At 40.6% G+C, this 27,436-nt stretch overlaps 4 protein-coding genes across 6 annotated transcripts; 2 read left to right on the forward strand and 2 right to left on the reverse strand.

Moving 5' to 3' along the window:
- The first annotated feature begins 115 nt into the window (after positions 1 to 115).
- On the forward strand, positions 116 to 7,580 carry LOC136438603 (zinc finger-containing ubiquitin peptidase 1-like). Of its 2 annotated transcripts, none has more exons than XM_066433523.1 (9): positions 116 to 486; positions 966 to 2,185; positions 2,525 to 2,625; positions 3,058 to 3,226; positions 3,592 to 3,807; positions 4,216 to 4,384; positions 4,739 to 4,869; positions 5,229 to 5,449; positions 5,896 to 7,580. In XM_066433523.1, exons 2-9 carry the CDS (start codon positions 1,000 to 1,002, stop codon positions 5,929 to 5,931), a joined length of 2,229 nt encoding a protein of 742 aa, XP_066289620.1. In that variant the 5' UTR covers positions 116 to 486; positions 966 to 999; the 3' UTR covers positions 5,932 to 7,580. The 2 variants fall into 2 exon arrangements, with proteins under 2 accessions (XP_066289620.1, XP_066289693.1); XM_066433596.1 differs by having other exon boundaries at positions 118 to 486; positions 3,592 to 3,783.
- Positions 7,581 to 7,926: 346 nt separating this feature from the next.
- On the reverse strand, positions 7,927 to 15,347 carry LOC136441594 (serine/threonine-protein kinase 40-like). The gene is made up of 11 exons (XM_066438007.1): positions 15,236 to 15,347; positions 14,470 to 14,603; positions 13,953 to 14,038; positions 13,593 to 13,727; positions 12,359 to 12,595; positions 12,081 to 12,133; positions 11,633 to 11,748; positions 10,840 to 10,984; positions 10,190 to 10,309; positions 9,727 to 9,844; positions 7,927 to 9,372 (listed from the first exon to the last, which is right to left on the reverse strand). Exons 2-11 carry the CDS (start codon positions 14,591 to 14,593, stop codon positions 9,175 to 9,177), a joined length of 1,332 nt encoding a protein of 443 aa, XP_066294104.1. The 5' UTR covers positions 14,594 to 14,603; positions 15,236 to 15,347; the 3' UTR covers positions 7,927 to 9,174.
- On the forward strand, positions 15,308 to 18,411 carry LOC136442664 (large ribosomal subunit protein bL19m-like). Its single transcript, XM_066439639.1, has 6 exons — positions 15,308 to 15,416; positions 15,962 to 16,070; positions 16,509 to 16,633; positions 16,880 to 17,014; positions 17,373 to 17,554; positions 17,974 to 18,411. The coding sequence occupies exons 1-6, from the start codon at positions 15,374 to 15,376 to the stop codon at positions 18,250 to 18,252; spliced, it is 873 nt and encodes a 290-aa protein (XP_066295736.1). The 5' UTR covers positions 15,308 to 15,373; the 3' UTR covers positions 18,253 to 18,411.
- Positions 18,346 to 27,059, reverse strand: LOC136438298 (uncharacterized). Of its 2 annotated transcripts, XR_010756416.1 has the most exons (14): positions 26,926 to 27,059; positions 24,156 to 25,649; positions 23,608 to 23,888; positions 23,117 to 23,233; positions 22,459 to 22,619; positions 22,109 to 22,217; positions 21,763 to 21,873; positions 21,466 to 21,595; positions 20,990 to 21,121; positions 20,556 to 20,698; positions 20,074 to 20,205; positions 19,672 to 19,752; positions 18,724 to 19,358; positions 18,346 to 18,604 (listed from the first exon to the last, which is right to left on the reverse strand). XR_010756416.1 is itself a non-coding variant. In XM_066433095.1 (13 exons), the coding sequence occupies exons 2-13, from the start codon at positions 25,618 to 25,620 to the stop codon at positions 19,296 to 19,298; spliced, it is 2,925 nt and encodes a 974-aa protein (XP_066289192.1). In that variant the 5' UTR covers positions 25,621 to 25,649; positions 26,926 to 27,059; the 3' UTR covers positions 18,346 to 19,295. The 2 variants fall into 2 exon arrangements, 1 of the variants encoding a protein (XP_066289192.1); XM_066433095.1 differs by having other exon boundaries at positions 18,346 to 19,358.
- Between the last annotated feature and the right edge of the window lie 377 nt (positions 27,060 to 27,436).

The raw sequence follows: 27,436 nt of genomic DNA on the forward strand, positions 1-27,436 counted from the left end.
GACTATTAATTTATATCTTTATGGCAAAAAATCCAAACTCAGGTCGAATACCAGAACGCTCATTCTGGTGTCAGGATTTCAAGTTTTACTCATGCTCAAGTAAGAGGTGAGAATGGTTGAGAAACTTCGTGAACCGTCAAGTCGCTGTGGACTAGAAACATATTTCTGTACCAAACGCTGAAATAATGCCTGGACTTTTCTGCAGGAAAGGACAAAATTTTACCGGAAAAATCCAAGTTCAATGCGGCAAACCACGGCCCTATGTTACGGCAATTCCTATTGGCTCAAATAGAGGCTCGGTCCAATCAGGAAGTGCGGTTTATTTACTCTTTGGCTCTCGAAAATGGCGGACGACATAAAACTAATTTTCGTTCCTCTTGGGAAATTCCCGGTTCATATTTGTGTATGTCCAAACTACTGCATGCGTATCGATGAAAAACATTAAGTTCGCAATCGAAAGGAGATTGTCGGAGTATGTTGGTCCAGGTATATGGTTTGTTTTTGCTGATTTCCATCAATTTTGTTGGTAAACTTTCGCTGACTTGGTGTGGGAGGGTCGTGCAGGTGGCACAGGTTCAGTTTCATCATTTCATCAATTCAAAGAGACCTTGGTTTCATGTAACATGATGTTTAGATGATTGAATTCTTCAATTATTGTGATGAGAAGTATGGACCATGCTGTATATAGGACATGCTATTATATATGAAAGAAGAAGAAGAAGTGTGCATCTTGAATAATTTTTGCAAGACTTAGATATGATATTATAATGATATGATATTATGTTGGTCTAAAACCTCATTCAACTACGATGTATGTGCAACTGGACCTGGTGACAAGGAAAGTGGACATTGTTAGCCATTTGTTCCTTTGGTAAAGTCCCGAATTAGCACCTTTTTAACAATTATGACACCTAATGTTTAATTTACAGAATTATCCTGATTTGTTGTTGCTGTTTTTTCCACAGAAGTAGTCTACGCTGTCTGAACCCTTTCATCCCCATGGCTGCTCCACCCACCCTGTACACCTGTGCCCTCTGTGGACAGGATGGTCTGACTGATCCTGACATGAGGTCTCACATGGTGGTGGTACATCAGGAGGAGACCATCTCCTGTCCGTTCTGTACCCTGGCTGGGGTCAGCTATGACGAAATGGAGCTGCACATCAACACGGTGCACACAGGCGACATGGACATTGGCATGGAGGAAGCCATGTTCATCGATGAGGAGATGGAAAGAGAGAAAAGGAATGGTGAAAAGGTTGCAGAGGAAAAGGAGACATCAGATGCACAAGACAGTCGCTTTGAACAGAATGTAGCCCTGTCACTAGAAGAAGAGGATGGTGCTTGTTTAAAACAAGAATTTAGAATGAGTGTTTGTGAGACTGATGAGGGAAGTGAAGAGGATACAGAGGATACTAGTGAAGGTGCAAAAGGAAGAAGGATTGTGGTGAACAGCAAATCATGGTCAGACCATGGTGTCCTAGCAGCTGACTCAGAGGAGGAACTTGAAGGAAGCAGTGACAAAAGAAGGAAGTTAGAAGAATGTGATGTGCAATATGTTAGTGATAGTGACGGTGATCTTGAAAACGATAATCATGTACAGCTTAGCAATGATAGTTATAGAATCCCTGGAAAGGAAGATTCTCCTACGATGCAGTATGCAAAGAATGGTCTGTCCACATATTCTTCCTCCACCAGTGAAAGTCTGTCACCAGAGTCCATAGACAATTATTCCAACAGAAATCAGGGAAACACCTCCCCAATAAACCCTCGCCATAGCAACCCACACACATGGTATCATGGGGAAAACGGCAACAAGGAACAACCTGCACCCAAGACTGGAAATCCTCACAAGAAGGTCGACAACCCCAAGAGTAAGATCAGGAAGACTTCTCAGCAAAAGGCCAACATCAACATAACCGATAGTGAACTTGGTGCCCTGGCGTCTCGGATTGAAGATGAAGAGATGGGGTGTCCCTTCTGTAACGTCAGGGGCATTCCTCCTGTGGATCTGAACGCACATGTGAACAGAGCTCATGCTGACTTGCTGAGCCCTGAGAAGGCAGGGCCGTCCAACATGGCACAGTTCGACAATGATACAGTATGCCCCGTGTGTGGACTGCAGGGACTGGAGGGAGATCTCTTTGCACAACATGTGGAAGGGCATTTTCAGGAAGAACAGAGAGGTAAGTTCAGTACTAGTATAATTTAAATATCTGCCACACAATGTACTCATTGTGGATGAGTATATGCAAGTAGTTAGGTATTACTTGTCACCCAAAGTCTGTGCATCATCCATTAATAAAGTCACTTTTAAATTGACTTGAAAAAATTACCCCTAAGTGGTGACGGGAGATCTATATAAAGAAATCACTTGTCATCGTCAGAAATCCAAGTACGTGTATCTACATTTACTAGTACATGAATGACTCGTGTACAGTGTACTGGTTAATGTCCTACTTATTTGTTTCTAGATGAGCCTCTTTGTCAGTGACCATTGTGATGTTTTGTTCTGTAATCCACAGAGCTTGCTGACCATGCCTTGGCTGCCCAGCTGCAGGAACAGGAAGAGGCAGAGACTCGCCGCAGGAAACAGAGAGAAGAGGAGGAGTTTAGAAGACTTCAGGTTACCAATCCTATAGATTTAAATTTCTATCTCAGTATGAATGATATATTAGCCCCGGTGGTATTGAATATTGTTGAAGACTCAAGTACTGCTTTATGGTTAGATCTATGTTTAGACCAATTAGTACAGTCCTGTCTGTGGTGCTGAATGGCAATCACTACCCAAAGATTTATAACAAAGAAGGTTTTGTCATTCTTAACAATAGTCTTACTAGTATTATGTTATACACCAAGGATTGCAACAAATATGGGTAACAGAGATACAGTCTGTTGTTGTCACACTGTCTTTTAGTAATAACTCTCTTTGTTTTATTTTCCAATTGAAACTGTAAAATCAAATACAGTTGAAATCATTTTTTCCCTGTGTTCTGGTTGTGGTAGATTATTGTTATGTTATGCTTATACATAAGATTTTGTTCCATTCCCCAAACAGGCGAGATACGGGATGGATAACCAGGGCAACTATCGCAGCCAGTCCATGACCCACATGGAGCGAGCCGTGGCGCGGGGACAGATGAGCACCGTGGAGTACCACAAGAAGAAAGCTGAGATGGTGGAAACACTGAGCTCAGGAAAGGACGATGGGAAGTCTTGTATGAGAGGTACAGTAATGAGTATACTGTTCTGTATGAGTGAACCAGTGCTGTCCAGTGGGATACTACTAGTAGTTGTTGTTCCATTCTGTTCTGAGTGACAGATGACAATTTTTTTTCTTTTCATGTGTCATACATTTCTTTGAACCAGTGAATACTGCTTTTAAGAATAATTGTATTGTTTTTACTCATTCCCTCAGATGGTCTTGCTAGTTGATTGAATGATACACCGTAACTCAGCTTTAGAGTTGCCGTTCAACTTTAAGCTGCTAGTGTGTACTGCTGTGTTTTCATCTCTCCCTTCTAACTTAATGCCTTCTAATGCCGCCTTTTAAGCTGTAGTAAGAGTAAGACTACCCTGTGCTACTCTGTAGGCATTGTGCAGAGACTGCGTGCTGCCTATGCCTCTGGGATCTATGGTGTACGGCAGGCGTTCCTGGCCACCAGTGTGGACCATTTCAGCTCCAGCTGGGGCGATAAAGGCTGGGGCTGTGGCTACAGGAACATCCAGATGATGCTGTCATCGCTCTTCAGGGATCCAGCCTACAGAGATGTGCTTGTTAAAAGTGAGGAGAGATTAGAACAACTATGTAAACAATGATCCTGTAGTAAACGGTGGCTTAGTCACGTACATTTGCCTAGCTTGTAGCTACTACATAGATTAGGTTTTGATCATAGAGTTAAATAGTTCCTGGCATCTATTGACATTTTGGATATCAAATAGACTGTCAGTAAATGGGATTACATGTATATTCTCAGATTTATAAACATGAAAACCAATAGGTCATTATACATATCAAAAAAGAGTAGCACAAGTTTATGTTTTTAGTTGCCTTGAAGCCTTATATGATTTGTATACTGTAGCATCACTAGTTCATGATAATGATTGGAGGGAAGTGATTGCAAATTGAGTAATGTACATGGATGTACCATCAGCATAACGCTGTAGATAATGATTGCTGTTGAAAGCAGCAACAAACTTGTCCATTGTTTTCCAGCTATCTCTTTCATGCCGTCCATCCCCAAGATCCAGCAGATGATTGAGGAGGCATGGAGCAGGGGGTTCGACCGCGAGGGAAGTGAACAACTCGGAGGGAAACTCAGAAATACGAGGAAGTGGATCGGTGCCACTGAAGTAGCTGCGCTGTTCTCTTCCTTAGGAGTGAGGTCTGTCAATCTCATTGGAGAGTTGTTTAGTAGTGTTCAGTTCAATAACTTTGAACACTAGATTTAGTATTTGCTTTCCTCTGGTTTATGTTTTTGTACATGTAGATCTATAATCACTAAAATTCTATGACTCTCTTAATGCAAATTTCACCATATCTAAGCTCACTAACTTTGCCTTTTAGCACTTTGATCTTACCTCAGTGATGACTCATTGAGTAATATTGATCTGATATTTGGGGCTTATTTTAATTTATGGCTGATTTTGAACGAGCATTGAAGTCAAATAGTTTAATCCTACCTTACAAGTAAGATACAACTAAAGCATTAATGATTTTTTATTTTTTTATTTCCCAGAGCACAGGTAGTTGACTTCCATCACCCCACAGCTGCAGACGGCTCCCACCCACAGCTGTTCGACTGGACAAAGAACCATTTCCGCCAGGAGGGGGCTGGAGGCAAGCATCCTCTGTACCTGCAGCACCAAGGTCTGGCTATTATCTACTATTTTTGGGAGAGAGATTTCATGTATACATGTACCAGTAAATTTTCTGTAAAGCTCAGGGGCAAGTCACATTCTATATCTGTACTTCAGAATATGGAAATGTCTAACCTTACACATTGTTGTAGTGTAGTGTTGTTATGAAGTGTTTCAGGTATCACTGTTAAATATGGTGTACCTAATGCCATGTGTCACATTGTATTCTGTTTTCTATAATATCTAAATGAATGGTACTTTCAACCTTCTTTCTACTGCCTAACTGTAACCAACAGGGAATTGAGTGCCAAACAGCTACTTCAGAGTTCTAAAGGTTGATACAGTAACATCTATCATGTACCTTTACAGGTCACAGTAGAACCATCATTGGCTATGAGGAGCATGCTGATGGTAGTGGAAGGCTTCTCATCTTCGACCCTGGGCACAACCCAAAGCAGATCGAGCCCCTGGCCCACGGGAAGATCACAGGGACCCAGCTGAGGGTGCTGCGCAGGACTGTGAGCGGGCTGAAGCACAGACAGTACCAGATCGTGGCCATCAGGGGCATTCTCAGCAACAGAGAGGTGGAGGTAAGGATTATTATTATAACTATTCACCATGTTGTATTATTAGTATTAGAGCCAGTAGGTACCCCTCTGAGTAATGAGGCTGTTGTAACGTGCTCGAGGCACCTCCTCGAACACAAGACACCATTTTACGTCTCTTCCGGAAATATGGTACAGCTCCAACTTAGTTACGATCTGCAGTTCCATGTGAATTAAAAGTTGAAGAATGGTATTCAGGAGAATGTGTTTTCTAAATCTAATACCTCTCCCTTTTTGTTTTAATTATCACCTTCATCAAGAAGGATAACATCATTTGGCAATGGTATGAGATTGTGAAACCCTGGTTATCTCATACTTTAACTATTTCAGTGAAACTGTCATAATGACTTATGTTCCTTTCTTTAAGTTTGAAAATAGAGACTCCTGGTGTGATCTTACTGTGAGGTTGAAACTCATTTTATTTTTTACAGGGAGCCAAGGTGATCCAGTCAGTGAGAATACCATAGATGCCTCTGATGTAAGATCTGATGACTTGGACCAAATCCTCCCTACAGTAACAAGTAGAAAAGCACAGTAAAACTTGTCAACAAAGTGTTTCGAATTGCAATGTTCTGTAAGCGGTAATGTCCTGTTGCACTGCACAGCTAGATTTATTTTTGTGCAGAAAAGCAGGGAGTTCAAGTTGCTCATTATTCAATTAAACTGGCTTTCTACATGTAGCAATGTAAAAGATTAAAGTGTTGCCCAATATAAACTCAACTGAATGTTGAATTCTACTGAACAATACCCAGGAGACTGGTTGACTCCGAGAAAACATACGTTTCATATGGTGGCGATATAGAAAGCAAGATATTTATTGCGATAGATGGGAGTGACTAGTCCCTTGCAGTGTTGTGATTATATGAGACATTAAACACATTATGGTAAATGAACATGACACTCTGCTGCATGTCATGATCAATGGGGAAAAGGTTGTTGTTCTCAGGCTGAAATAGCAGTCACATCTAGATGTAATTGCACTTCCAAATGTGGAAAAATTTTGAAAACGTGAACGAATATCCACACTGAAACCTTCTCTATTCTCACATCTCAATATTCCCTATAGTACAGTGGTGTTGAAGGGAACTTTGACATGTAAGAAAACAGATGATCTTCTCTTGAAACTGAAAATACATAGAAGCAATTATGAGACCACACCACATTGCCAATATGTTCCAGTTGGGTAGGTTATTAGATATAATGTACAGTAACTGTTCACATGCTAAAAATAGCTAGGTGTTAAGTACAACTAAAAGATGTATGAGTTAAGTCTATTGTCCAAAGCTGATGTAATGTAGCATAGCTAAAGAAAGTATTTATGCTGATCTGCATTGCGCACAAGACTGGTGGCAATATTGATAACAGTATACTAGTACATGATGTGAATTTCTTCTGTACATTTGCAACTATGCGTTTTCTATACTTTTGCAACTGTAGATTTTGTAAATGTTACATTGATTCACAATGTGTTACTTAAAATTTCAATACAATAGCAAGAGAAACTGCAAGAAACAGAAGACATTCATATCCTGCTAACTCGGACACCTTTTTGCCTTAGAGTATTGCATTCGTGCACAGCAAGATTCACTATGGAAAACTTGCACCAAGGCTTGACTGAAGTCAATGATGCCAAGGAAATGTTGTGAACATAGATTGTATTGCTGTCATTTTACAGAGGTCTGTAACCATGGAGATATCTCTTGCCATGAAGACGAATCTAGCTCCTTTTTTTATTGTTCCTTTTTTACATCAAACTAATGGCATGTAACAATAGAGATTTATTCAGCTGTTGATTAGGAAGTATATTCCATGGCAATACTGAATGTTGATAAAGGAAATTTACTTCATGTCACATTGTTTGTACTGAATAGTATGTTACACTTTCTAAAAGTTCCCTTAACGGAAGTGCTTCAAGCATGTTTATAACATGGGGTATGAAGATATTTTGAAACATTTATTGAAGTTAAAAGTCACCCTTCTTTGGGTGTATATTATTTTATCTATTTTTGATGCTGAATTTTATAAAGGCAGGTGCAATATTGTCAGTATGTGCGGATGTTTGTTTGTCTGAAGCTGTATGTTGGTGATGAATAAAGAGATGTCAAAAGAAGCGTAAGTACTAGTGCTTGACTTTCATTTCATAAAACAACAGTGTGGGGTGGAGGTCCCATGGCTCAAGAGACTGGCAATAATGTTTAAGATTTCCCAGAATACTATGTTGACCAAGAAAGATCAGCTGTTATTAAGTAGGAGCTCGAGGAAGACTTTCTTTCACATCAAAAAAGAAATGATTTAATGGAAGAGAATATAGAAATAGGTGAAGGAGAGATGTTACCGGGTATCTTAATGAAAAGAACCACTTTGAGCCACTTGTTAACCTTTAGCACTCTGAAGTAGCTGTTTAGCACCCAATTCCTTATTGGCAACAGGGAGAAGGTTAAAAAAATCACCATAAATACTGCATATTGTATACAAATATAGACTTTATTTCAGACACACAAGTGTTCACAACCAAATATCCAGCAACTTCAGTTCTAAAGGTTAGAGGTGACCTCAGCAGATCGGCTACTACCACTGAGGCAGAAACTGGATTTTTGGTTGCAAAACTGGCGCTGACACAAAGGACAAATACTTCAGAATAAGTTAGCTACAATTCCAGTCAAACACATACAATGTAGAGTGAAATACTGAGACATGTCATGAGGCCATGCTACAATTTGTTACAGATTGATGTATGAATTACATATTTTCATGTATTCTGGACACCAAATATTGTTCATTTTTTGTTACAGTACCGGTAATATTTAGATTACACACTGGTGCTGTACATAAATTCATATTTCTCTGCAAATCATGCAACAAGACATTTGAATTACTAATTACTACATACAAAGTTCTGTATACAGCAGCATCATGATTTGCACATATATAACTCTTTATCATAATTCATACATTAAAATACTATTATCTTACACATATATATGCAGCATGACATTTTTCTGGGTGACCCTAAAGAAGGGCTTGCACTTTCGATGATTGCTTTTAGAGATGTTCCATACTCCATACTTTTAGTTACAGTCCATTATTTCTAACAAGTTCCTTACATTTCATCTGTGTAAGACAGGTACTGTACAAAGATTCATTACACTTGTGGTCACTATGGAATACCTATACCAACAACTATCATAATCTTTTGTGCATGTTTGATAAAACACAAAAATACAAAGAATTTCAGCAAACATTAAGAATGACAAATTCTACACACCTATCTTACATCATTGATCACATGGAGGCACAGAAGTGTAATCAGTGAGATTCGGAAGAAGGACAAAACTCCTTAAAGTACTACCTGGAGAAGTCTTGTTTTCATGAGACTATCTAAAACCAGGATGACACTACACAACTTCACTCCCAAGAAAAATATACAAAACTGCTCATGAGGCATTATTGTGAGGTGGCACAGTCAAGTAGGAGAACCAATATCGTTCTATTTTTAAGATAAAAGAGTTTGTTAGACAAACTAGCAAGGGTGTGAGTTCACTAATCTCAAAGCAGATCTAAAAGGGGGCAAAATCGTATCCAGCTGGCCAGAATCTACAGCTGGACCCTGTAGCGGAAGAAACTCATGCGTAGGGGGCTGTATACGTAGATTCTGGCCGGCTGGATACAATTTTGCCCCTGTAGACATCTGCTTATAGATTATGAGTTCACTACTGTTGGCTGGGCTGCAGAAGATGTCTGAAAGCCTGTACTTGTGCGGGGGTCAGGGGTCGTGCATCCTGACTGAGCCGCCGAACCGGAACAGGTTGGCTGGCCAGACGTCTCCGAGGCTGCAAGATCTTCCGCTGGTCTCCTTTCAGGAGGTACTCCTCGTGAGCGTGCTGCATCTTAGCCTCAAAGTCACCGGCCTGAGACAGAATAGCGGGTAAAGAAAGAAGCAATGAAATGTTGCTGAAACAAAACTTTTGAGAAAGGTTTCAAAAGATCATTGCTTAAACTAACAAGACCACAGCACGTCAAAGACCAAAGATACAAAAAAAAAATACTGCTGCAGTACCAAAGTAAACCACCAGGTGCTCCAAAAGCGACCTTCACCGTTGGTTTCACCCCATCTACCCACCTACCAAATACCATTGCAATCCATCCAGCAGTTCTTCAGATATATCCCCATACATCATCTAGTGTAAAAACTATCCTCCATTTTTCATGGAGGTAATGACAAGTGACAAGGAATCTTTGTAAATATGTTTGACAGAACAAACCTGTCCAGGTTGGTCCAAGTCCCAGGTTTTCTTGTCAGCATTGAGATTTTTTCCCTCCCGCTGGTCATCGATGTCTGGTACCACCTGCAGAGGGCCTGTGATGGCCGACATAGACTGCCTGGAGACCAAAAACACTTGTTATCAATGCATGTGGCTGCTTAATGCATTTGTTATACCCCCGGTAAATGCCAGAAAATTACTGGTGTGACAAAAAACACCCATATGTGAAGTGGCATACATGAAGATTTTCAATTCTTTTAGCTGAAACATCATACACAGCATTTGATTACAGACACTTTCTGTTGCTCTTTTAACAGTTTGACAGTGCTACATGTACCCCCAATTTCTGAATATTCTCATAGTTGTACATTGTTGTTCGTTGTAAGTTAAAGTCAAAGCTAAACATTCTAACTAAAAGAATAGATGCCAGTAGAACAGAATGATGATGCAAACCAAGCCTGACCATGTGGCTATAGTTTTACTGAGGTAGTCCAGTACTTGTGCTGCGGTCAGTCTGGTGTCAGCCTCCAGCACAAGCAGCTTCTGGATCAGGGTCGAGATGGCGTCCGACACTCGGCCATCACTTGTGGGAAACAGAACAACGATTGGGTTAGAACAAGGAGGTTATATAACCTCCTTGGTTAGACAGTACCTCAAAAAGGATATTTTTGACTTAAACACTTCCTAGAACTGTTAGACATTAGGAGTTTCTCTATATATACATCCTATTATGCAGCTTAGCTTTGAGTTTGAGAGAATGCCAACCTGAAAGCTTACAAGATAATTTCTACTGTAGACTTTGATATTCTAGTTAATGTTGTGTACCTAAAAGTAACATCAGGTATTCGTACAGGTACCGATACAGTCTCAGGCTAAGGTACAGGCTTGGACCTGTACCTAACAATGTGACAAAGTAACCTGTGTGACAGAAACATTAAAAATAGATAACAAGATGTTTATACAGACTCCAGGTATCTTATGCAGAGAACTTATGCTTTCAAAAGGATTTCAAATCAAAGATGGTACTGATTTCAACGCCCACATTAATATGCAGCACTACTACTGAACAATAGACATGTATATTTTATAGAGAAATATACAGACATCACTTACTTGGGTACATTGTATTCTGCAGCTTTGATTTTCCTGAAGAGTTCCTGAGGAACACTGTCGTAGAAGGGGAACTGTCCGTACAGCATGGTAAACAGAACCACCCCCAGAGCCCACATGTCACTGGGCTTCCCAAGGTACGGTCGGCCTGGACAGGGAAAAACACAACATCTTTACAAGTATCTTCAATAAACATGTTCAAGCAAACCTATCTAAATGGTAGACCTCTCAATGGCTCTGATATCGCATTCATTGCAAGTCAAATGATTGAATATGCATGTAGACTAGTACAATGTAATAGTCTATGCTACGTGCACAGTTACTCAATTGAAATAGTCAAGTATGATTACGATCATCCTTTGCTCATGTACTTGTTTTTGCCCTACAATAAACCCGCTTATTTGCCCCCCTTTTCCTCTTGGAAGGCAGGTGACAGTGTAGGCAGGTGACAGTGAAAAGTGATGTTGAACCAGTTTAGCTCAATGAAATCAATGAACAGGTGAGCTAGCTAGTCTTCCACTGGTCATGACAGAGAAGACAGATGATATGTACAGTATTTACAGGTTCATTGTACTGGGGGAATTCCCCTGGCTCTATTCGACAAGTACGATGAACGCGGCTTAACATCCTGTCCTAAGGATTTCAACCCTTTCCTGCAGTGGGCAAGTCGGTGAGCGACAGCAGCCAGGATTTCAACTCATAACCTCTTGGACCAGAGGCAGGGTCACATAACACTGGACTACGGACCCTACTGTTTGCTAGTACATGTACAAACACACTACACAAGACTCCTCACCACTGAGAACATCAGGGCTGATGTAGGCAGGGCTGCCACGCTGATCCTTCAGCAGGTCTGTCTCACACACCAGGTGTTTCCCCAGACAGAAGTTAGTGATGGTCACTCTTCTGGTTCTACACAAATGAATAACACTGCAGAGTTAGACATCTGGAACTTCTCCTCATTATACTTATAGACAAGTGGACTTCAGACATATTTCTTTAACAAAATAGCTTTCTTGATGGATGAAAAGTAGATTTTGGATGGCGACAAGCTCACTTGAAAAACAAATGCTAGCCATGATAAGTGGATGCTTAAAGAAGTTTGACTTCTGTACTTAAGCAATTTGAGGCGATAATATTTATAACTACATGGACATCAATAGTATTTTTTCCAATCTTTTGCAGTATATGTGGCAGCATGATGCAGACTAATAAATACGTACTTTACTTGTACATGTACTCACCTCTTATTAAGAACCATATTGCCCAGTTTTAAGTCTCTGTGAACAATATTTTTCTGAGGAAAAAAAAAGAAGCAATCATGGATGTAATCATTTCTTGATTTTATTTTTTAGAAACATTTGACAACTTTTTCACTTCTTAGATAACAAAAACTGCTTCTTGTCACAGATAGACCAAGTGCAGTCCATTCAAACTATTCTCCTTGCTCTAAAGATTAGTTCAAATATTGGATGTTCACTTATAGTTATACTTTGTTCCACTAGAAGATGCACACTCTTACCTTATGTAGTGCGTCCACTATTCTCACCACATCATAAAATATCACAATTGTTTCCTTCTCGGACAGTTTTTTCTCCTTGATGACGTAATGTTGCAGGTTGATGAGGTCTGCCGTCTGGTCGCTGAAGTCGTGGGCACACAGACAGTCCAGAACCAGACACAGCCGGTTCCTGATCCTGCCCGGTCTGTCGGCCAGGTGTTTAGTGGAAGCATCTGTGGGCGGCTCCCAGGCTTTGTCCTTTATTTAGGATGAAGAAAAATAAATGACTTGTCTTGTCTTGTCTTGTCTTGTCGTGATACTAGACAAAACCCCGCGTGGGGCATAGTGTCTAGGACTTATGGTCAGAGGCCTTACCCAAGTGTGGCCGGTGGTGGTGGTGCACGCCGTCAACAAGAAAAAAAAAAGTGGTGCAAAAATAAACGAACAAAGTAGTGCTGTACATTGCCACACTAGGTATAGGCTCCTCCCCTTACAGCTGGGTGAAGCCGGGGTAACCATAATACTTGGCCACCCCAGCTTTAAAGCTATCTGTAGTCTTGGTTTCGATAAGATGTTGCGGAAGTGCATTCCATTCTATGACTGTTTTTGGGAAAAAGCTGCCTCGGTATGTTTCTGTCTTACAGGCGACTGTGGTAAAACGTTGCTGGTGTCCTCTGGTTATGTTAGTATTTCTTGTGAGGATATTGTGGATGGGGATAGCAATAAGGTTATTGATAGCTTTGTACATAAGTGAAAGGCGGGCAACTTGTCTGCGCTGTTGAAGGGTGGGCCAACCGAGGGTTTGCAGAGTGTGTGTAATGCTGGTAGTCAAACGGTAGTCGCCAGTGGCGAACCTGGCGGCACGCCTCTGTACTGCTTCTAACTTGTCCTCAAGTTTGTTGTTTAGTGTACAATATAGCTAAAAGTAATGCCTTAGATTGTTGAAAATTACAAAAATGATGAATTTTATTAAAGGACCCTGCATAAGGGAAGCATTAACACTCTATTATGCTAAAGTCATAAAGACAACAGCTATATACATGTATCATGTCAAATTGAAGCAGACTGGCTTTGCTTTACACTAAATTCAGGTGCCAATTACTCTTTATGTGGAGTGCAACTTGATTACGCTCTAAATTTTTGTGGTTCGGCTATGATGTATGTGGAATTAAAATTGCTGCAATTACGCATATCTAAAAATGCATGCAGGACCCTTTTATGGGTATAGAATGCATAAATAAACAGACAAAGGTACCATGAAGAGCCCATGGTGATGCACGACTCCCTCCTGGTCGTGCAGCAGGGACAGTAGGGAGTACTCTGTGTGGAGTAACATCTTCCCCTGCTTGTCATCCTGGGTCTCTCTTCTGCCATCCTCCAGGGTCAGGATCTGGCACAGCAACAAGGGAAAATGGTTATTACCTCTCCAAGCAGAGGTTGGTTGCAGGTTATTTTGTGGATAAGATTTCTTTAATGAAACTTTACTGAAACCTCAGCTTTGAGAGTAGGTAAATAGGACTACAGGCATGATTAGAGAGATCTCCCCTTTCATTTCATATGCAATGAAGACATCCATATTCAAATTAGAATTACCATAGAAATCTTCCACACCAACCTTAATTGAGTAAAAGTCATCAGTTGCTTCCTTCCTTGCTAAGCACTGCACAATGCTCTGTACAGGAGAGTTTCCCAGCCTAGGACCTGCCACAATGTGAAGCAGAACATCAGACATGTTATATGCATGAGAAGACAACATATACAACTTGTCTAACTGCTGAAATCACACAGATGCTACAGTAGATCATGAAACCCTATTGCTATGCATATTCTACAGATAAATCAATTCTAAATGCATGCTAGACGCCATTAAAAAATGAGCAAATATCCAAGTAGACTTTGTTATCTCAATCATACAATAACGAGTTGAGATCAGCTTTGATGTGGTCGTTAAACGTTTTGCTTCTTCTGTAGCATAGAGGAGAGCTAAATGTAGCCTGAGTACCATCCTCTATAGTAACCACTGACTCAATCTTTTCACTTGCTAACCACGGACTAGGAAGCAAAAAGATTGAGGCAGCGGTTACTTTGGAGGATGGTACTCAGGCTAAGCTAAATGTTGGTTTATCTACTACCTAACAGGTAAGGCCCAGCCCTCTTGATGGAGTAGAGAGGATACGGACACCCTTCCACATCCTGGTTCCCACTGGAGGATGGAGAGAAGATGTCTCCATCTGGGTCCGGATGTTTCCTCTTCATCCTGCCCAGGCTGTGGGGAAAAAACAATATTATCAACAACCAAACAAAGCTTTCAGTGGGCCTGATAAACTTGCTCATTGTTTGCAAACAATGTTACTATTGTTAAGGAGTTAAGGGTTTGGATTGAATAGACTATGGACTATAAAACCTGTTTTGTTTAGCAAAATCACGCTTTTGTGAGTATTTAATCTGTTTGTCACACGCAGGAGTACGCAAACTAGGCGTGAGCAAACGACACCAGGCAATGGCTAATGCTATAAAACAGATTTGTGTCCTTTGTGCTCATCCAGAATGCTCATCGTGAAAGTGGACTGTTGTTTGTTTTCAAACTGCATGCGCCCGTAGAGAGCACTGTTTCTCAACAGTATTCTAACCAGTTCATTATGAAATAACAAAGCTAGCTCCCACATCAATACAGGCTTCTAAACTACAACTCGAAGCTTTCAAGAAGAGCAAGAGCAGCAGCATCTCCATCATCCATGTGTGAGCTCCATGGTCCAGCACAAAGCCCAACATGGCCCCTCCCCCCGAAAATCCGATATTTTTGGAGGATGCTTTCTATGACTTGCGAGCCGTTTTGACGCATTGAGACAAGGCACTAAACTACAGAATAACCTGAATATTTACAACGAACACACCAACCTCGTATTTTCTTCAGCTGGACCGTGATTTTGACGATCTTTTCTGGACAGAACGCTGCAGATTTTTTGCACAGATCTTCAGTTACTTCCGGCCGGTGTCGGGCAAAGGTCACGAGTCTGCGCACTGCACGTCACCAACATGGCTGCGTTTGGTCGCGTGCTGCTGAGGTCGAGACAAAATCGTGAGTTTCTTCACCTTTCTGAGCTCAATTTAGGTTTTTAAGATGACGCGTTGGTAACACGTAGACCATAGCAATGAGATATTTGCATAAAAACTTTTTTCATCCAGGTTAGAGTGGAAAACGGCACCTTTAATTTGTTGCCCCCCCCCCCATATGAAAGGTTTCAAAAACATATTTTACAGTCAAGTTGATCGGTGAAAAATATGATTTACAACAGAAATGTTAGTTGCTCAGTCAGTGATAAACAAGCAAGAAACTTGGCATGCTGAACCCAGGGTATATAGTCAACGTTTTAAGGGCTGGAGCGATATTGCGAAAAGCAAAGTTTCATAGACTAGAGCGGTCTTGTGATCAGAGTTATAAATATTATTTGTCTTTTGCCAATTTTAACCATAATGAATATTTACAATTTTAGACTTTAAACATTATCCTTATGATTTATCTATATCTACAACGTAGTAGAAGGTTTGTTTTGAGATTCATGATACCCATAAAATGCCCAATGCAAAGCCTCTTACCAATCATTTTCATGATTTCCTCACTAGTGTGCTTGCGCTGGTCATCCTCTACTGTGGAGGCAGCTAGACCAGCAGCAGCTACCCCTGACATCACAGAGTCAATGCAGGAGCAGAAAAGTAGGAGAAAATCAAGAAGGTACAAGTTTGTTTGTTTTGCATAACTTAAGACGTAACACTAACAGTAACACGCCAGTTCTTACATTAGGTACAACCTGGATAACTTATAAGACTAGACAGTTTTAGGTTTAATCCAATCACACTACTCTTTTCAATAAGTATGGTGGGTTCTTTAACATGCCCCATCCCACCTGAGAGGACGTCCGAGTCAAGTGAGGAAATAGGTGTAAAGTGCCTTTGCCAAGGGCACAACATATTGGGGCCTGCTACAGATTCAAACCCAGAACTTTTAGGTTCTAAAAGCTACCTTGCCACCTGAATGATCACTTGATGTGATGTTTCTTCTCATTTTTCATACTGCTGAGCCCAATAGAAATTAGAATGTCAGCAGTTTGCGCATACATATTTTTGTAAATGCTGAAAAATATCTAAAGTTCATGTTTGCTGTAATTCATAGGTTCATCAGTCCTGAGTTCATCATTCCGCGAGGAATGAGGGCAGATTTTCCCACCAAGAACCATGTGGAACGGATGGACATGCTACGCCGGCGAGCTGTGATAGACATTCCTGAGTTTTACGTGGGTGAGTATGGATTAAATCTCAGCCACAACGGTCCTCCTGTCTACATGTTTGATTCATTAAACGTAAACTAAGTAATTGTAATCAATACCATGTTTCATGCAGATCCAAATGTACAAACAACAACCAGTTCACACGTTATGAGGATGATAAATTCCAAATTATGATGATGAATTGATGATGGAATGCTGAATATCTCTCAGAGTTTTTGTTAAATTATTATTTTGGAATTTGTACTGTTGTTTTCAGGCAGCATCCTGTCGGTGCTGACCTCTGACCCCTATGCACCTGGCAGTTTCCAGCAGTTTGTAGGCATCTGTATCAAGAGGGGAGGATACGGACTAGGAGCCACCTTCACCCTCAGGAATGTGATCAATGGACAGGGTAAGTCCTCAGAGGGACAGGACAGGGACTTTGGAGTATATCCAACTCAATAAGACTTATAGAACCTTATGTTAAACAATACAGCCTCAGTACACCTTGTTATGTGCACAGCACTGCACGCATATCTCGCATGGTGCATCCTTTGGTCTGCTGCATCACAGTATGAAACTTATTTTTGTGGTGGAAAACACGGTCCTATCAGTTCCTCTTGAACCCATTTCCCAATTAACCACACCCTGGCACAATACATGTTTATACATTGTAGGGCGGACATCTCTCGAAAGATTGTCACTACTTACCTTACATATCTCTAGTGAAAATCTCCTACCTTCCATATGTGTTCACTGTTCACCCACAGGTATTGAGATCTGTTATGAGCTGTACAACCCCACCATCAACCAGGTCCAGGTCCTGAAGCTGCAGAAGTCTGTCGACCCCCACATGGTCTACCTGAGGGACGCCCTGCCAGAGTACAGCACCATAGACTTCAACTTGGCACCAGTACAACACAACCCTGAGGACCCTGTGCCAGTACTGGATGTGAGTTTGCTGTTTGCATTGTGTACAGTGACCTTTGTTCCCTAGCAGAAGCATTTACATGTACATATAGATTTAATGTTGCTGAGAACTTCAATGTAATTGCCCCTCCCCTTCCTGATAAAGCTCAGTCTCTGCATTAGCAGCTTCCTGCCTTGCTGGATCCATGGAATTTGCTTAAATGGATGAAATTTTATGGACTCCACCTGCTGATAAGGTGGTTATGCAAATGCTCCTCGGGTCTTCTCACTCTGCGGTATGCTAGAATCCACCATCATTCCTTTTTTCTTTGTGAAATGCAACCTTGTTTTCTTTTATTTTGTACACGATTCAGATCTAACATAAGATGTGTACATTTTTCTTACAAAATGGGTACTGTAATCCTTAAGCCCTGTTAGAACAAATATGGGTTGATTTTTCAGACCAAAGTGATCCTGAAGCCCCCTCCATGGTACTGGCGCTGGGAGAGAGTGGAGCTGCAGGGGATCGACATGGAACACATGAAGGAGAACCACCTGAGTCAGAAGAGACTGGACAAGATGGACGACCACAGGAAACCCTGGATGGAGTTTGACCTGATGTACGAGTACGACACAACTAAGGTGGAGCAGGACGTCCTCAAGGACATGCGGTACTTTGAAAACGTCGTGAGACGGAAAGAAGAGACTTCAGAAAAATCTACTGAGGAGGAGGAAACATGACTGTAGATAATTCGTCCGTGTGGTGATGAAATTGATTAAGAAATAGCATCTAGCGGAAGTGAAACATTTGAAACAAAAATTACAAGATAAAGATTGAACGTTGGAGTATTGTAAGTTTATTTACACAAAAGAACTGCATTAAAGGGTAATGTACAATAACCTTCAAGACCACAACTCTTTCTTTCAGTTATTTAGCTTTGCTAGTCAGTTTATGAATTCAAAGCCCTTACTGCCCCATAATTAGAAATGCTGTGTAAAGGTTTGCAATAAATCATTGACAACATCATTTCATACCATATATTGTACACATTTTCAGTATTTTTCTACATTCTACATTTTCCTTAAATTTGACCTTCTTCCTAGCCTGAGTGCCAGCCTTTTTAGCTTCCGTCCGCTACCCTAGCTCCGCTGCGCTACCCAAGCGGAGCTTGGGTAGCGTACGGAAGCTAAAAAGGCTGGCACTCAGGCTACCTTCTTCCTGCTGGACAGCAAACTATTTTACTCATACTACCAGTATTAAACATAACTCTGTTCATGTACATGTACTTCCATGTAGGTCATTCAACTTGTCAAACCACATGCACACACATCCAATGTGTACCTAGTATCACCAATAACAGTATATAATACCCTCTATCTGACTTAAACATTACTCTTGTTTGTCCGGTATCTGTTAATCACCTTCTGTGTCATTTTCTGTGTCAGTTCTGGATGCAAGCAGTATTGAAATATGCAAACATCATCCAATGTTTAATACATCTTGACATTTATATATGACAATTAATTCAACTTTGAGTTCATATGTACAATGCATTCTCGTGTACAACCCACCTTCAAAGTAAATACTTAATCATACATAGGAAATATCTCAAACAGCATGTACACTTAGTTCATAATTCAAACTGACAACAATAAGAAATAGCAAAAATAAGCCCAGCTCTGTTCATGCCTGTCTACCAGCAGGCCTATGGGACAGACATTTGGACTTGATTCTATCTTAGCTTTTTACAATAATTTGTTTAAATCAATCAATTCATGCAGACTTAGCCATATCTAGCAACAAGGGTTTGGAGGTGCTGGGCAGATGGCCTTGATGCTGCTTCCTCCTGAAACCAAGAAAATTCATGAGTTAACAAAAGAGCACTTACATGTACAAACTTACTGAATGCAAGCAATGACTTGGGCTAAATTGTCACAGTTGATAGTGAGGGGAATATTTTGTGAGAATTGTATTCAGGTACTCTGTCAACGGCAAAGTTTGCTGTTAGAAGACTAAGGTTAATCTAACATGCATATAAATCAGTTGTCTTCAAAGTAAAGAAGAGCATGTCATGTCTAATTGATAGAACTTACTACCCAGTATACTAGTAAACCCAAGTTTCTACAGTATCTCTATTTGTCTCAGCCCATCTGACTCACCTGCCAGCATGCCTTTAACAGTTCCCTCTCCTGTCCCTGCCAGGACTCTGGAATTGTGGGTAGTTCACCCTCTTCACCAATCTAAAGATGACAAAGAGAGACATCTTAGATGAGTGTACTGCAAAATAGCTATTAAACTTTTATAAAAACGTCTCTCAGCCCGGTGGAGTTTATTTCTGTACAGAACATGACACATGTACAAGTATTTTGACTTTGTGAGTAACTCCAATTGATACAAAATGGACCTCTGTGAAAATGAAAGCGTCCCGGACGGCAACCCATCCCTGATGGCTGATTTCGCTGACCAGCAGCTGATAACTATAACAAAAAATACACGAGCTAAAGAGAAAATAAAACCTTACCAATAAAACTATCGTCACTGCTCAATGTTTGAATGTTTACCTTCTGTCTGATGGAGTCTGGGTGGTCATGACTGAGGTGAGGATATGGTAGCCTGCCCTCCCTCAGCTGGAACATCAGGCAGCCAAGGCCCCATATGTCTGACTGGTGACAAGCTGACAGGTCATTGTGTACCTGCAAAAAAACAAAATATATGTGAGGCATAAGTAATGAGCAATGAAATAGATATAAGGAAACAACAACATTTCTTTAAAGAATAAGGAGGAGGCATCTGATGTTATAATCAAACTGGTGTACTGTAATATGGTACAAATTGTGAGTTTCAGTGTGATTGGTATCTAGGACAGTTTTCATTTTAAGATTGCTTTATAAACTTGATATGGAACTTCAAAATGATGTTAATTATTTTCCACTTTTTTTTAATCGCCTTGTAACTAGTAATTTTTTTGGGTGTCTTTTTGTGTTTTCCACTTGTTCATGAATAACAGCTCTTGTTTAAAGAACACACTTGTTCATAGAATTACCTCTGGTGCCAAAATCTGAGGGGGTAGTCCAGTGACAGCCTGAACACAGGCCTCTTCATCAGTCTCTTCAGTCAGTTCAACTGCATAGGAGAGGTTGGAAAGCTTTGCCCTCTGATGGCTGCTGTCCAGGACTATGTTGTCAGCTGAGGAAAAATAAGGTGTGTGATACAGTGTGATACAATTTGAAATAATTTTTGCATCAATTTGAAAGTGTTTTGGGCTTATAATTCATTAAAAAGACATACATAATCGCTATCTAACAACTGAAGCTTCACCATACATGGGGCTGCTGGCTTTACGTCCCCATCTGAAAAGATGAATGCAACCCAAAACAGTTTACCCAAACAGAGCTAAAAAGTCTAGCCCTCTGTAGCAAAGCAGTGGGTCCCTAACCAATTGTGCCACAGACACAGGAATTTAAAAACAATACCCACCTGTCCAAGCCAAGTACACAATGTCCATGCTGTGCAGGTAAACCACAGCTTTTAACACCTGCTGCAGATATGGCCACATCTTAGCAGTCTTCAACCCACCATGGTCTGTCAGCAGGCTCTGCAGACTGCCCCCTGAAGTCAAAAGAAGACAGGTTCAATCACATCTTAGGCATGTTTTGTATTGGCAGGTCATTCACATGATGCATGACCTGATCTTATACAAAGGTAACCTCATTCTGCAGTAACATGTGATTATTATATAAATATATGTATTAATGATAGGATGAGCACTGTTCTCAAGACCTGAGGTCTTCTTTCTTTAGGTTGGGTAGCCAACATCAACTTGTTGATGAATCTGCTTGAGGTAAGTGATTTATCTTAAATCTACGCACAGTGATCTATCTTAGATTTACACACAAAAAACAAACAAAAAACATTATCTTTGTAAACTGGCTGGGAATACTACAGCACCCCACCTTGCTCAAAAGCAAAGAACACTTGCAGCTCCTCCTGGCAGTTTTCAGCAGATTGCACCCAGAAGAACTGCACAATGTGGGGTGAGGGGCGGTCCAGCCTCCGCAACACATCCAGGCTTCTTTTATCCATCTATAAAACAATGTTCAAATCATGTCTCAATATGTAAGCATGAGGGTAAGTAGGTATGGATAAATCATATACATGTACTTTCATTATTGCCATTCTAACAAAATTCATTTGTTAAGAGGAGATACAACACATCATTCGGTACTTCAAAGTCATTGTTAAAACCCTACCTGTTTGACGGTCACATATTTGTCCTTTGCACGAGCTAGGATGTTTCTGCCAAATGTCCCCAGTGGTAGCACAGGCTCCAGCTTTTCAATTCCAGGGTCTGCCATGGCCAGCTTAGGATCAACAAAAGGAAAATGAGTGCAAATCCTCTAACTTATGTTCATTAAGTACTTTCCAGAATAAGGTATTCTTAAGCACCATCATGTATAAATTAAGCTTTTCAAACTTACAAAAAGGAATATAAACAAGTACATTTTCTTATGGAAAGAGGATAGCATGGTACTAATATACCTGTAAAGCCTGATGATATAACTTTAAGTTGATACATTCTTGTCAAGTAAAGCTTACCCCTTGAAAGCTGTGATCTCCTGATGTCCGTACCACAATCTCAGTACACAGACCCACAGTGATCTCTGCAGTAATCCTCCCTACAGCTTCCTCAACTGATGAGGGAGTCCTAGGAAAAAATATTGCATTTTAGTTCATTTTTCTTCAATTTTTGGGCTAGAGGACTTGGTTTCTTTTCTTACTTATGATTCTAGGTATGTTGTACAATAGAGGAGTAACTTGAATTATTCTCCCAATGAATAAGAAGGTCTTGACCATCAATTGAATGGTGTGATGTTTTGTTTTATGTCTTTTTTTGCTTACAATTCTTATACCAAAGAAATACATGTAGAAGGATACATTTAGCGTACCTTTCTTGCAGATGGACACAGTAAGGGACAGGACACCTCCTCTCAGTGCACCTGGGAACATGGTGATCCAGTAGATGAGACAGGAGTGAGCAGCATCCTCTGCACCTTAGCACTGTCCCCTCCTTCACACACTCCACCAGGTAGGACAACACCTCACTCGCCTGGAGTATTCATAAACAGTCACTTTAAGATTTACTATATTGGTTTGATATAGTTGAGTAGCCTGGAGTCCAGCCTTGTTAGCTTTGGCCCGCTCCCCAAGATCCGCTAGCCGTGGAGCAGGCCAAAGCTAATTACAAGGCTGGACTCCAGGCTAACAGTTTAGGCTGAACACCTCAACAATTGTTACAGTTAATGATAGGAAAAAATCAAGCTTTTTAAGATTAAAAAGACTTTATGAAGAGATTTGTTTTCATATCTAAAGACATCTTCATGCATCAAATTTAAAGAAACATGTCTGTTGGCGATTCTGAGTACAGCAATAGCCTGGACTCCATTTTTGATAGATCTTAAAATAATATACTTAATGTGTACTGTATGTGATTAGATGCAAAAACTGTTAGCTCTATTTATCTTTGGCTGGAGGCAACATTTTACTGATATTAAGTCAAAGTTAGGTTCCATTAGTTACATTTTAGATTTACAAATGGTACCTTACCAGCATGCAGTTTGGTTGTTTACACTTTCCGTTGCAGTAAGCTGCACCGACCAACACCTGCTTCAAGGACTCAGGGCACAGCCGCTGCAAAATGTCAAGTAATCTGGCATGGCGATGCTGTGGACAAGAAGAGGAATGTAGTTGATATGTTACGTCAAAATCACCTGTCAAAATCTTTTTCTGTTTTTTGATGATATGAAACTCAAGGAAACATTAAAAGTGATCCAAGGCATGGTGGCAGTAGGTAAGAGCAGAAGAACATTAAGTGAAAAAAATGCTTACTCAACCATATTTTCCCTTCAAACATTTCATTTTTTTTAGTAAAATTTCAAATTACCTGCTCAATGAATGTTCGATGGATATAATGTAATGGTATCTTTAACAACTATAAGAATTCTGGTTGGCTGAAAGATAATCTCTATTATGCATTGTAATAATGTTCTACATGCCAATCCAGTACAGAGGTTTTTTTCATATAGGAATTCAACTACCTGTCGTGATTCTTGTCCATTCTTCATCATCTGAGCAACTGTGAGGGGAAAGTTGACTTGCTCTGATTGGATGTTCTCCTGCACCAATGACAGCCTAGCAGTTGCTGATTGTAGGGCTGTCCACAATTCACTCTGTTCATTGGTTAGTGCAGCTGGTGTCTCTGGTTGGCTGATGAAGATAGTTGATAGCAGCTGATTGGTCACAGAATGCCCTGGTTGGCTGGATGGATTCTTTTCTTGGGGCTGACTGGCTGAGGGGGCCATTGCTCCTGGTTGATTTGCTTTATCATATGGAAAAAGGAGAAAGGAATACAATAAAGTGAGAATGTTTGAAAGACAAAGCACATGCCATTTATCTATTGCGGCCATTTTGTGGTTTTGATGTATGGTCCATTACCCTTTTAGATCAATGATTTCTATCATAGCTTTAATAACATATGAAATCCAAAAGAAAAAGTTTTCCTTTGTGTGACAAAGTTCGATGGTCAGGTATATAGGCCTTGTAAATCAACCAGAAAACCATGTTCTACAGATCCAAAAATACTAACCTGCACCAGCAAAGTTTGTCATCGTACTGGCAGTTGAAAGCATGTCCTGAAGTGTACCCAGACTCTGACTGACCATAGACTGTAGACTCAACCCTGCAATGCTTGGTGTATCAACACAATTTCTGATTGGTGGCTCATTTTCTTGATTTTGAAAGATCAAATCTGAAAGCTGGCTTAACAGTGACAGTGGATCTGAGTCTAGGTATATAGGCTTTTCCTGAACAAGTCGAGTTAGTGCTGTTTTTAGGGCCGTCATCTGAGCTTCCTTCACCAGGTCTTCTTCACTGAGATCACTTGTGACTTGACTTGGCAATAGGGAGCGTAACAGGCTTTTATCATGTTGAGATTTTTCGTCTTCCTTTACAGGACCTGGCTTTGATTTTGGGACCTCCATGCGCATTCCATTTCCAGGTAGATGGAAAGACCAGTCACTTGCAGGACCTTGGTCTCCACAACTTCCAGCAATTATTGCACTGGTGCCACCCTCCACTGGCGAGGATGTTACAGGGATCTCGCTGGGGGGAGTGTTTGTGTGGATCTGCATGGGGGTTTGCTGTGGAATACTACTTGGCATCTGAACTTGCTGCAGTGGAGAATTGTTTGCAGTACCAGTAGGACATTCCTTTCCAGGTGAATCAAGCTGATCCATGCGGGAATTTTTAGAGGTTGCTTTTGTCATACTTTTCTTCCTTGATGTCTCTCCAAGTTCTTGTGCAAAGGCAGTCTTGGCTGACTGACACGACTCGACTGAATCACTTGACTGTGTTCGCTGAAAAAGGCTTAGCCTTTCAGCAGATTCATGGATACTTGAACCCCTAGAAGAGCCCAGTGGTACTTCTTTGTTGACAGAAGCTGTTGGGGTTCCCTGGGGTGAAACATGGACTTCACCGACGTCAATACTGTCAGAAAGACAAGAAGATAGGCTACCTAGGCCAGAGGACAAATGACTATTTCTGTTTTCTTCCTGGTTTACCTTTTGCATTAAAGATTTCTTTACCCCATTCAATGGATTCCTTGTGTCATTTTTAACTGAGGAATGTCTTCCACTTCTGGCATGGAGTTTGGCATTTCCAGATAGGTGTGATTGGTTATTCAAATCCTGTGCTCTACCAGAGTTATGAAGTCTGTGGACTTCTGTGTCATCATCTGACTCTGGGAGGTAGCTGGGATATCGCGTACTCAAGGATCCACCTGCAGGCTGAAGCACTCCTTGGTTGCTGCTGTTGCTGCTGCTTCTGTACAGATCACCGTATTCCTCTGATGAAGTGAAACGTTCTGGATTAACCGGATGAAGGAAATGTTGTTGGCTGTTGGAGGGAATGGTTCTTAGACAGGCATCCACTTCGTCTTCAGGTAGGTATGAAGGTAGGTGATCGTCACTGTTACTGCTCATGCTGCATACAGGTACAACATTCTCCTGCTGTCTCGGTGGATGTTTAACGTGAGCACGTGCTATTGCTGCCATCAGCAGATGTATTGAAACTGGTGGCAGTTCTGTGAAATGGAAACAATTAAGTCAGACCACCTGTTATGTGTATTGTAAAATATTCAGCAGAATTAAGACATGTGTAACTGTTACAAAAGACAAAACAAAAATCCTGAACTCATAAACAACAGAAGTTTTGTGCCAGTCTCATCGTAGAAAAGCTTATGTTCCAAAGTCTAATTTTCATAAATGATAATTTATTGGCTAGACTATCCTAATCAAACTAGCATTTTTTCATAATCTAGTTCTCACCTGCTGGAGTGGTTGTCACTGCGCAGTTATGTGTCTGTCTAAGTGAAGTTTACCTGATAAGGCTGTAAAGTTGCTTCCTACTTATCTTAACCGAGAGTAAGAATATACACTGACATCCCTGTTGTTTCACTAGTTAGGTACAGGACATTCATTTCTATGGGTTAAGGACCATGAGTCTGCCACTGATTTGTACACTAATTATACACAAAGAATAGACTTTTAACTGTCCAATGAGTTCAGACAAATCCCATGTTTATTACCATTATAAGAAAGTTGTCAATGGTTAGCTGATAGTGTTTTTTAATTAAATCTTTATAATGTTGTGTCCCCATTGGTTATTATCTGGTGGTACAGCCCACATGCATGACACATGCAAGTATAGGTCATAGGTGAAACTGAATGCTGAAGTTGGGGTTCCCCTTTCACACACAAAAATACCCACAAGGGCATGAGAATGTGGTGAATCACTGATAAAAATACTACATTTACATGCAGTTGATGCAGTTTCCAGATTGCAATGCCTTCTTGGATCTACATTAATCTTCTTTGTTATTTAACTTGTAGCTAAAATAAATTTTGCAGAGACTTCATTCTAGTTTATGAATTTCCCTGCAGATGGTAAAATCACTTATATGGTCACTTACTTACTTCTGTTTCTTACTCATAGTCAAACTCGAATTATATCAGCATCATTTTCTTCAACTTTAAGACCTGAGTTTTTTTGGCAACTGACATATAATCAGCATCTAAAACTTTGAACTGAGCATTATGGCACCAAATATGTACTAATACATTAACTGGTACAACACCACCACCAATTCTACCTACAGTACAGGCCAGTTACATCAATTACGAAGGCGTATAACGCAAGTAGGTATGAGTAGTCGCATGATATTAGGGTACTAGTACTGCACAAAGAACAACGTCATGGCTATGGAACACCCCCCCCCCCTTTCTAAATTATGTTTTCACACAATGTCTGGCAACATGTATCGACCTAATTTGCAAACAAGAACGACAAAGTTTACTTACTGTGCCCTTGTGAGTCACTGACAGTCCGCTAAGCTGGTTAATGCTCACATGAGGAGCTGTCACAACCCACGAGTGCCAAGGTACACTCCTCAACGACGTGAAAATATGTCAGGGCACCAATTTCTGGGAAACCCCAGCCTACTTCCGGGTTTCCATAGGAGGGACGTTCGGGAATGTCCGCCGTACGGAAATGACCAAATTAGGAAGTCTACGGGGCCTTGCGTCGTTCTTCGGTTTCCCGAATATGGCCGAAGTGCAAATGACACGTCACTCTGAAGGGGAATCCCCCAGATTCTGTTCACGTTGTGTCTTAAAACTCGTTTTTTGTTGGAACTTTTGGTTGACAAAAACTACATCTAAAATAAACATTATTCATTATACATCCCTAGAGGTTTGTTAAGCATGTTGGGATTGTTTTATTTGAATTTTCCACAATGTGTTTATTGATTGATGACCATTGATGATTGTACTTGAACCATGGAAAACCTCATTGTTGAACTTGGTCGAAAAA

The sequence above is a fragment of the Branchiostoma lanceolatum genome, chromosome 1 (genome assembly GCF_035083965.1).
Source record: "Branchiostoma lanceolatum isolate klBraLanc5 chromosome 1, klBraLanc5.hap2, whole genome shotgun sequence".
Taxonomy (NCBI): Eukaryota; Metazoa; Chordata; class Leptocardii; order Amphioxiformes; family Branchiostomatidae; genus Branchiostoma; species Branchiostoma lanceolatum.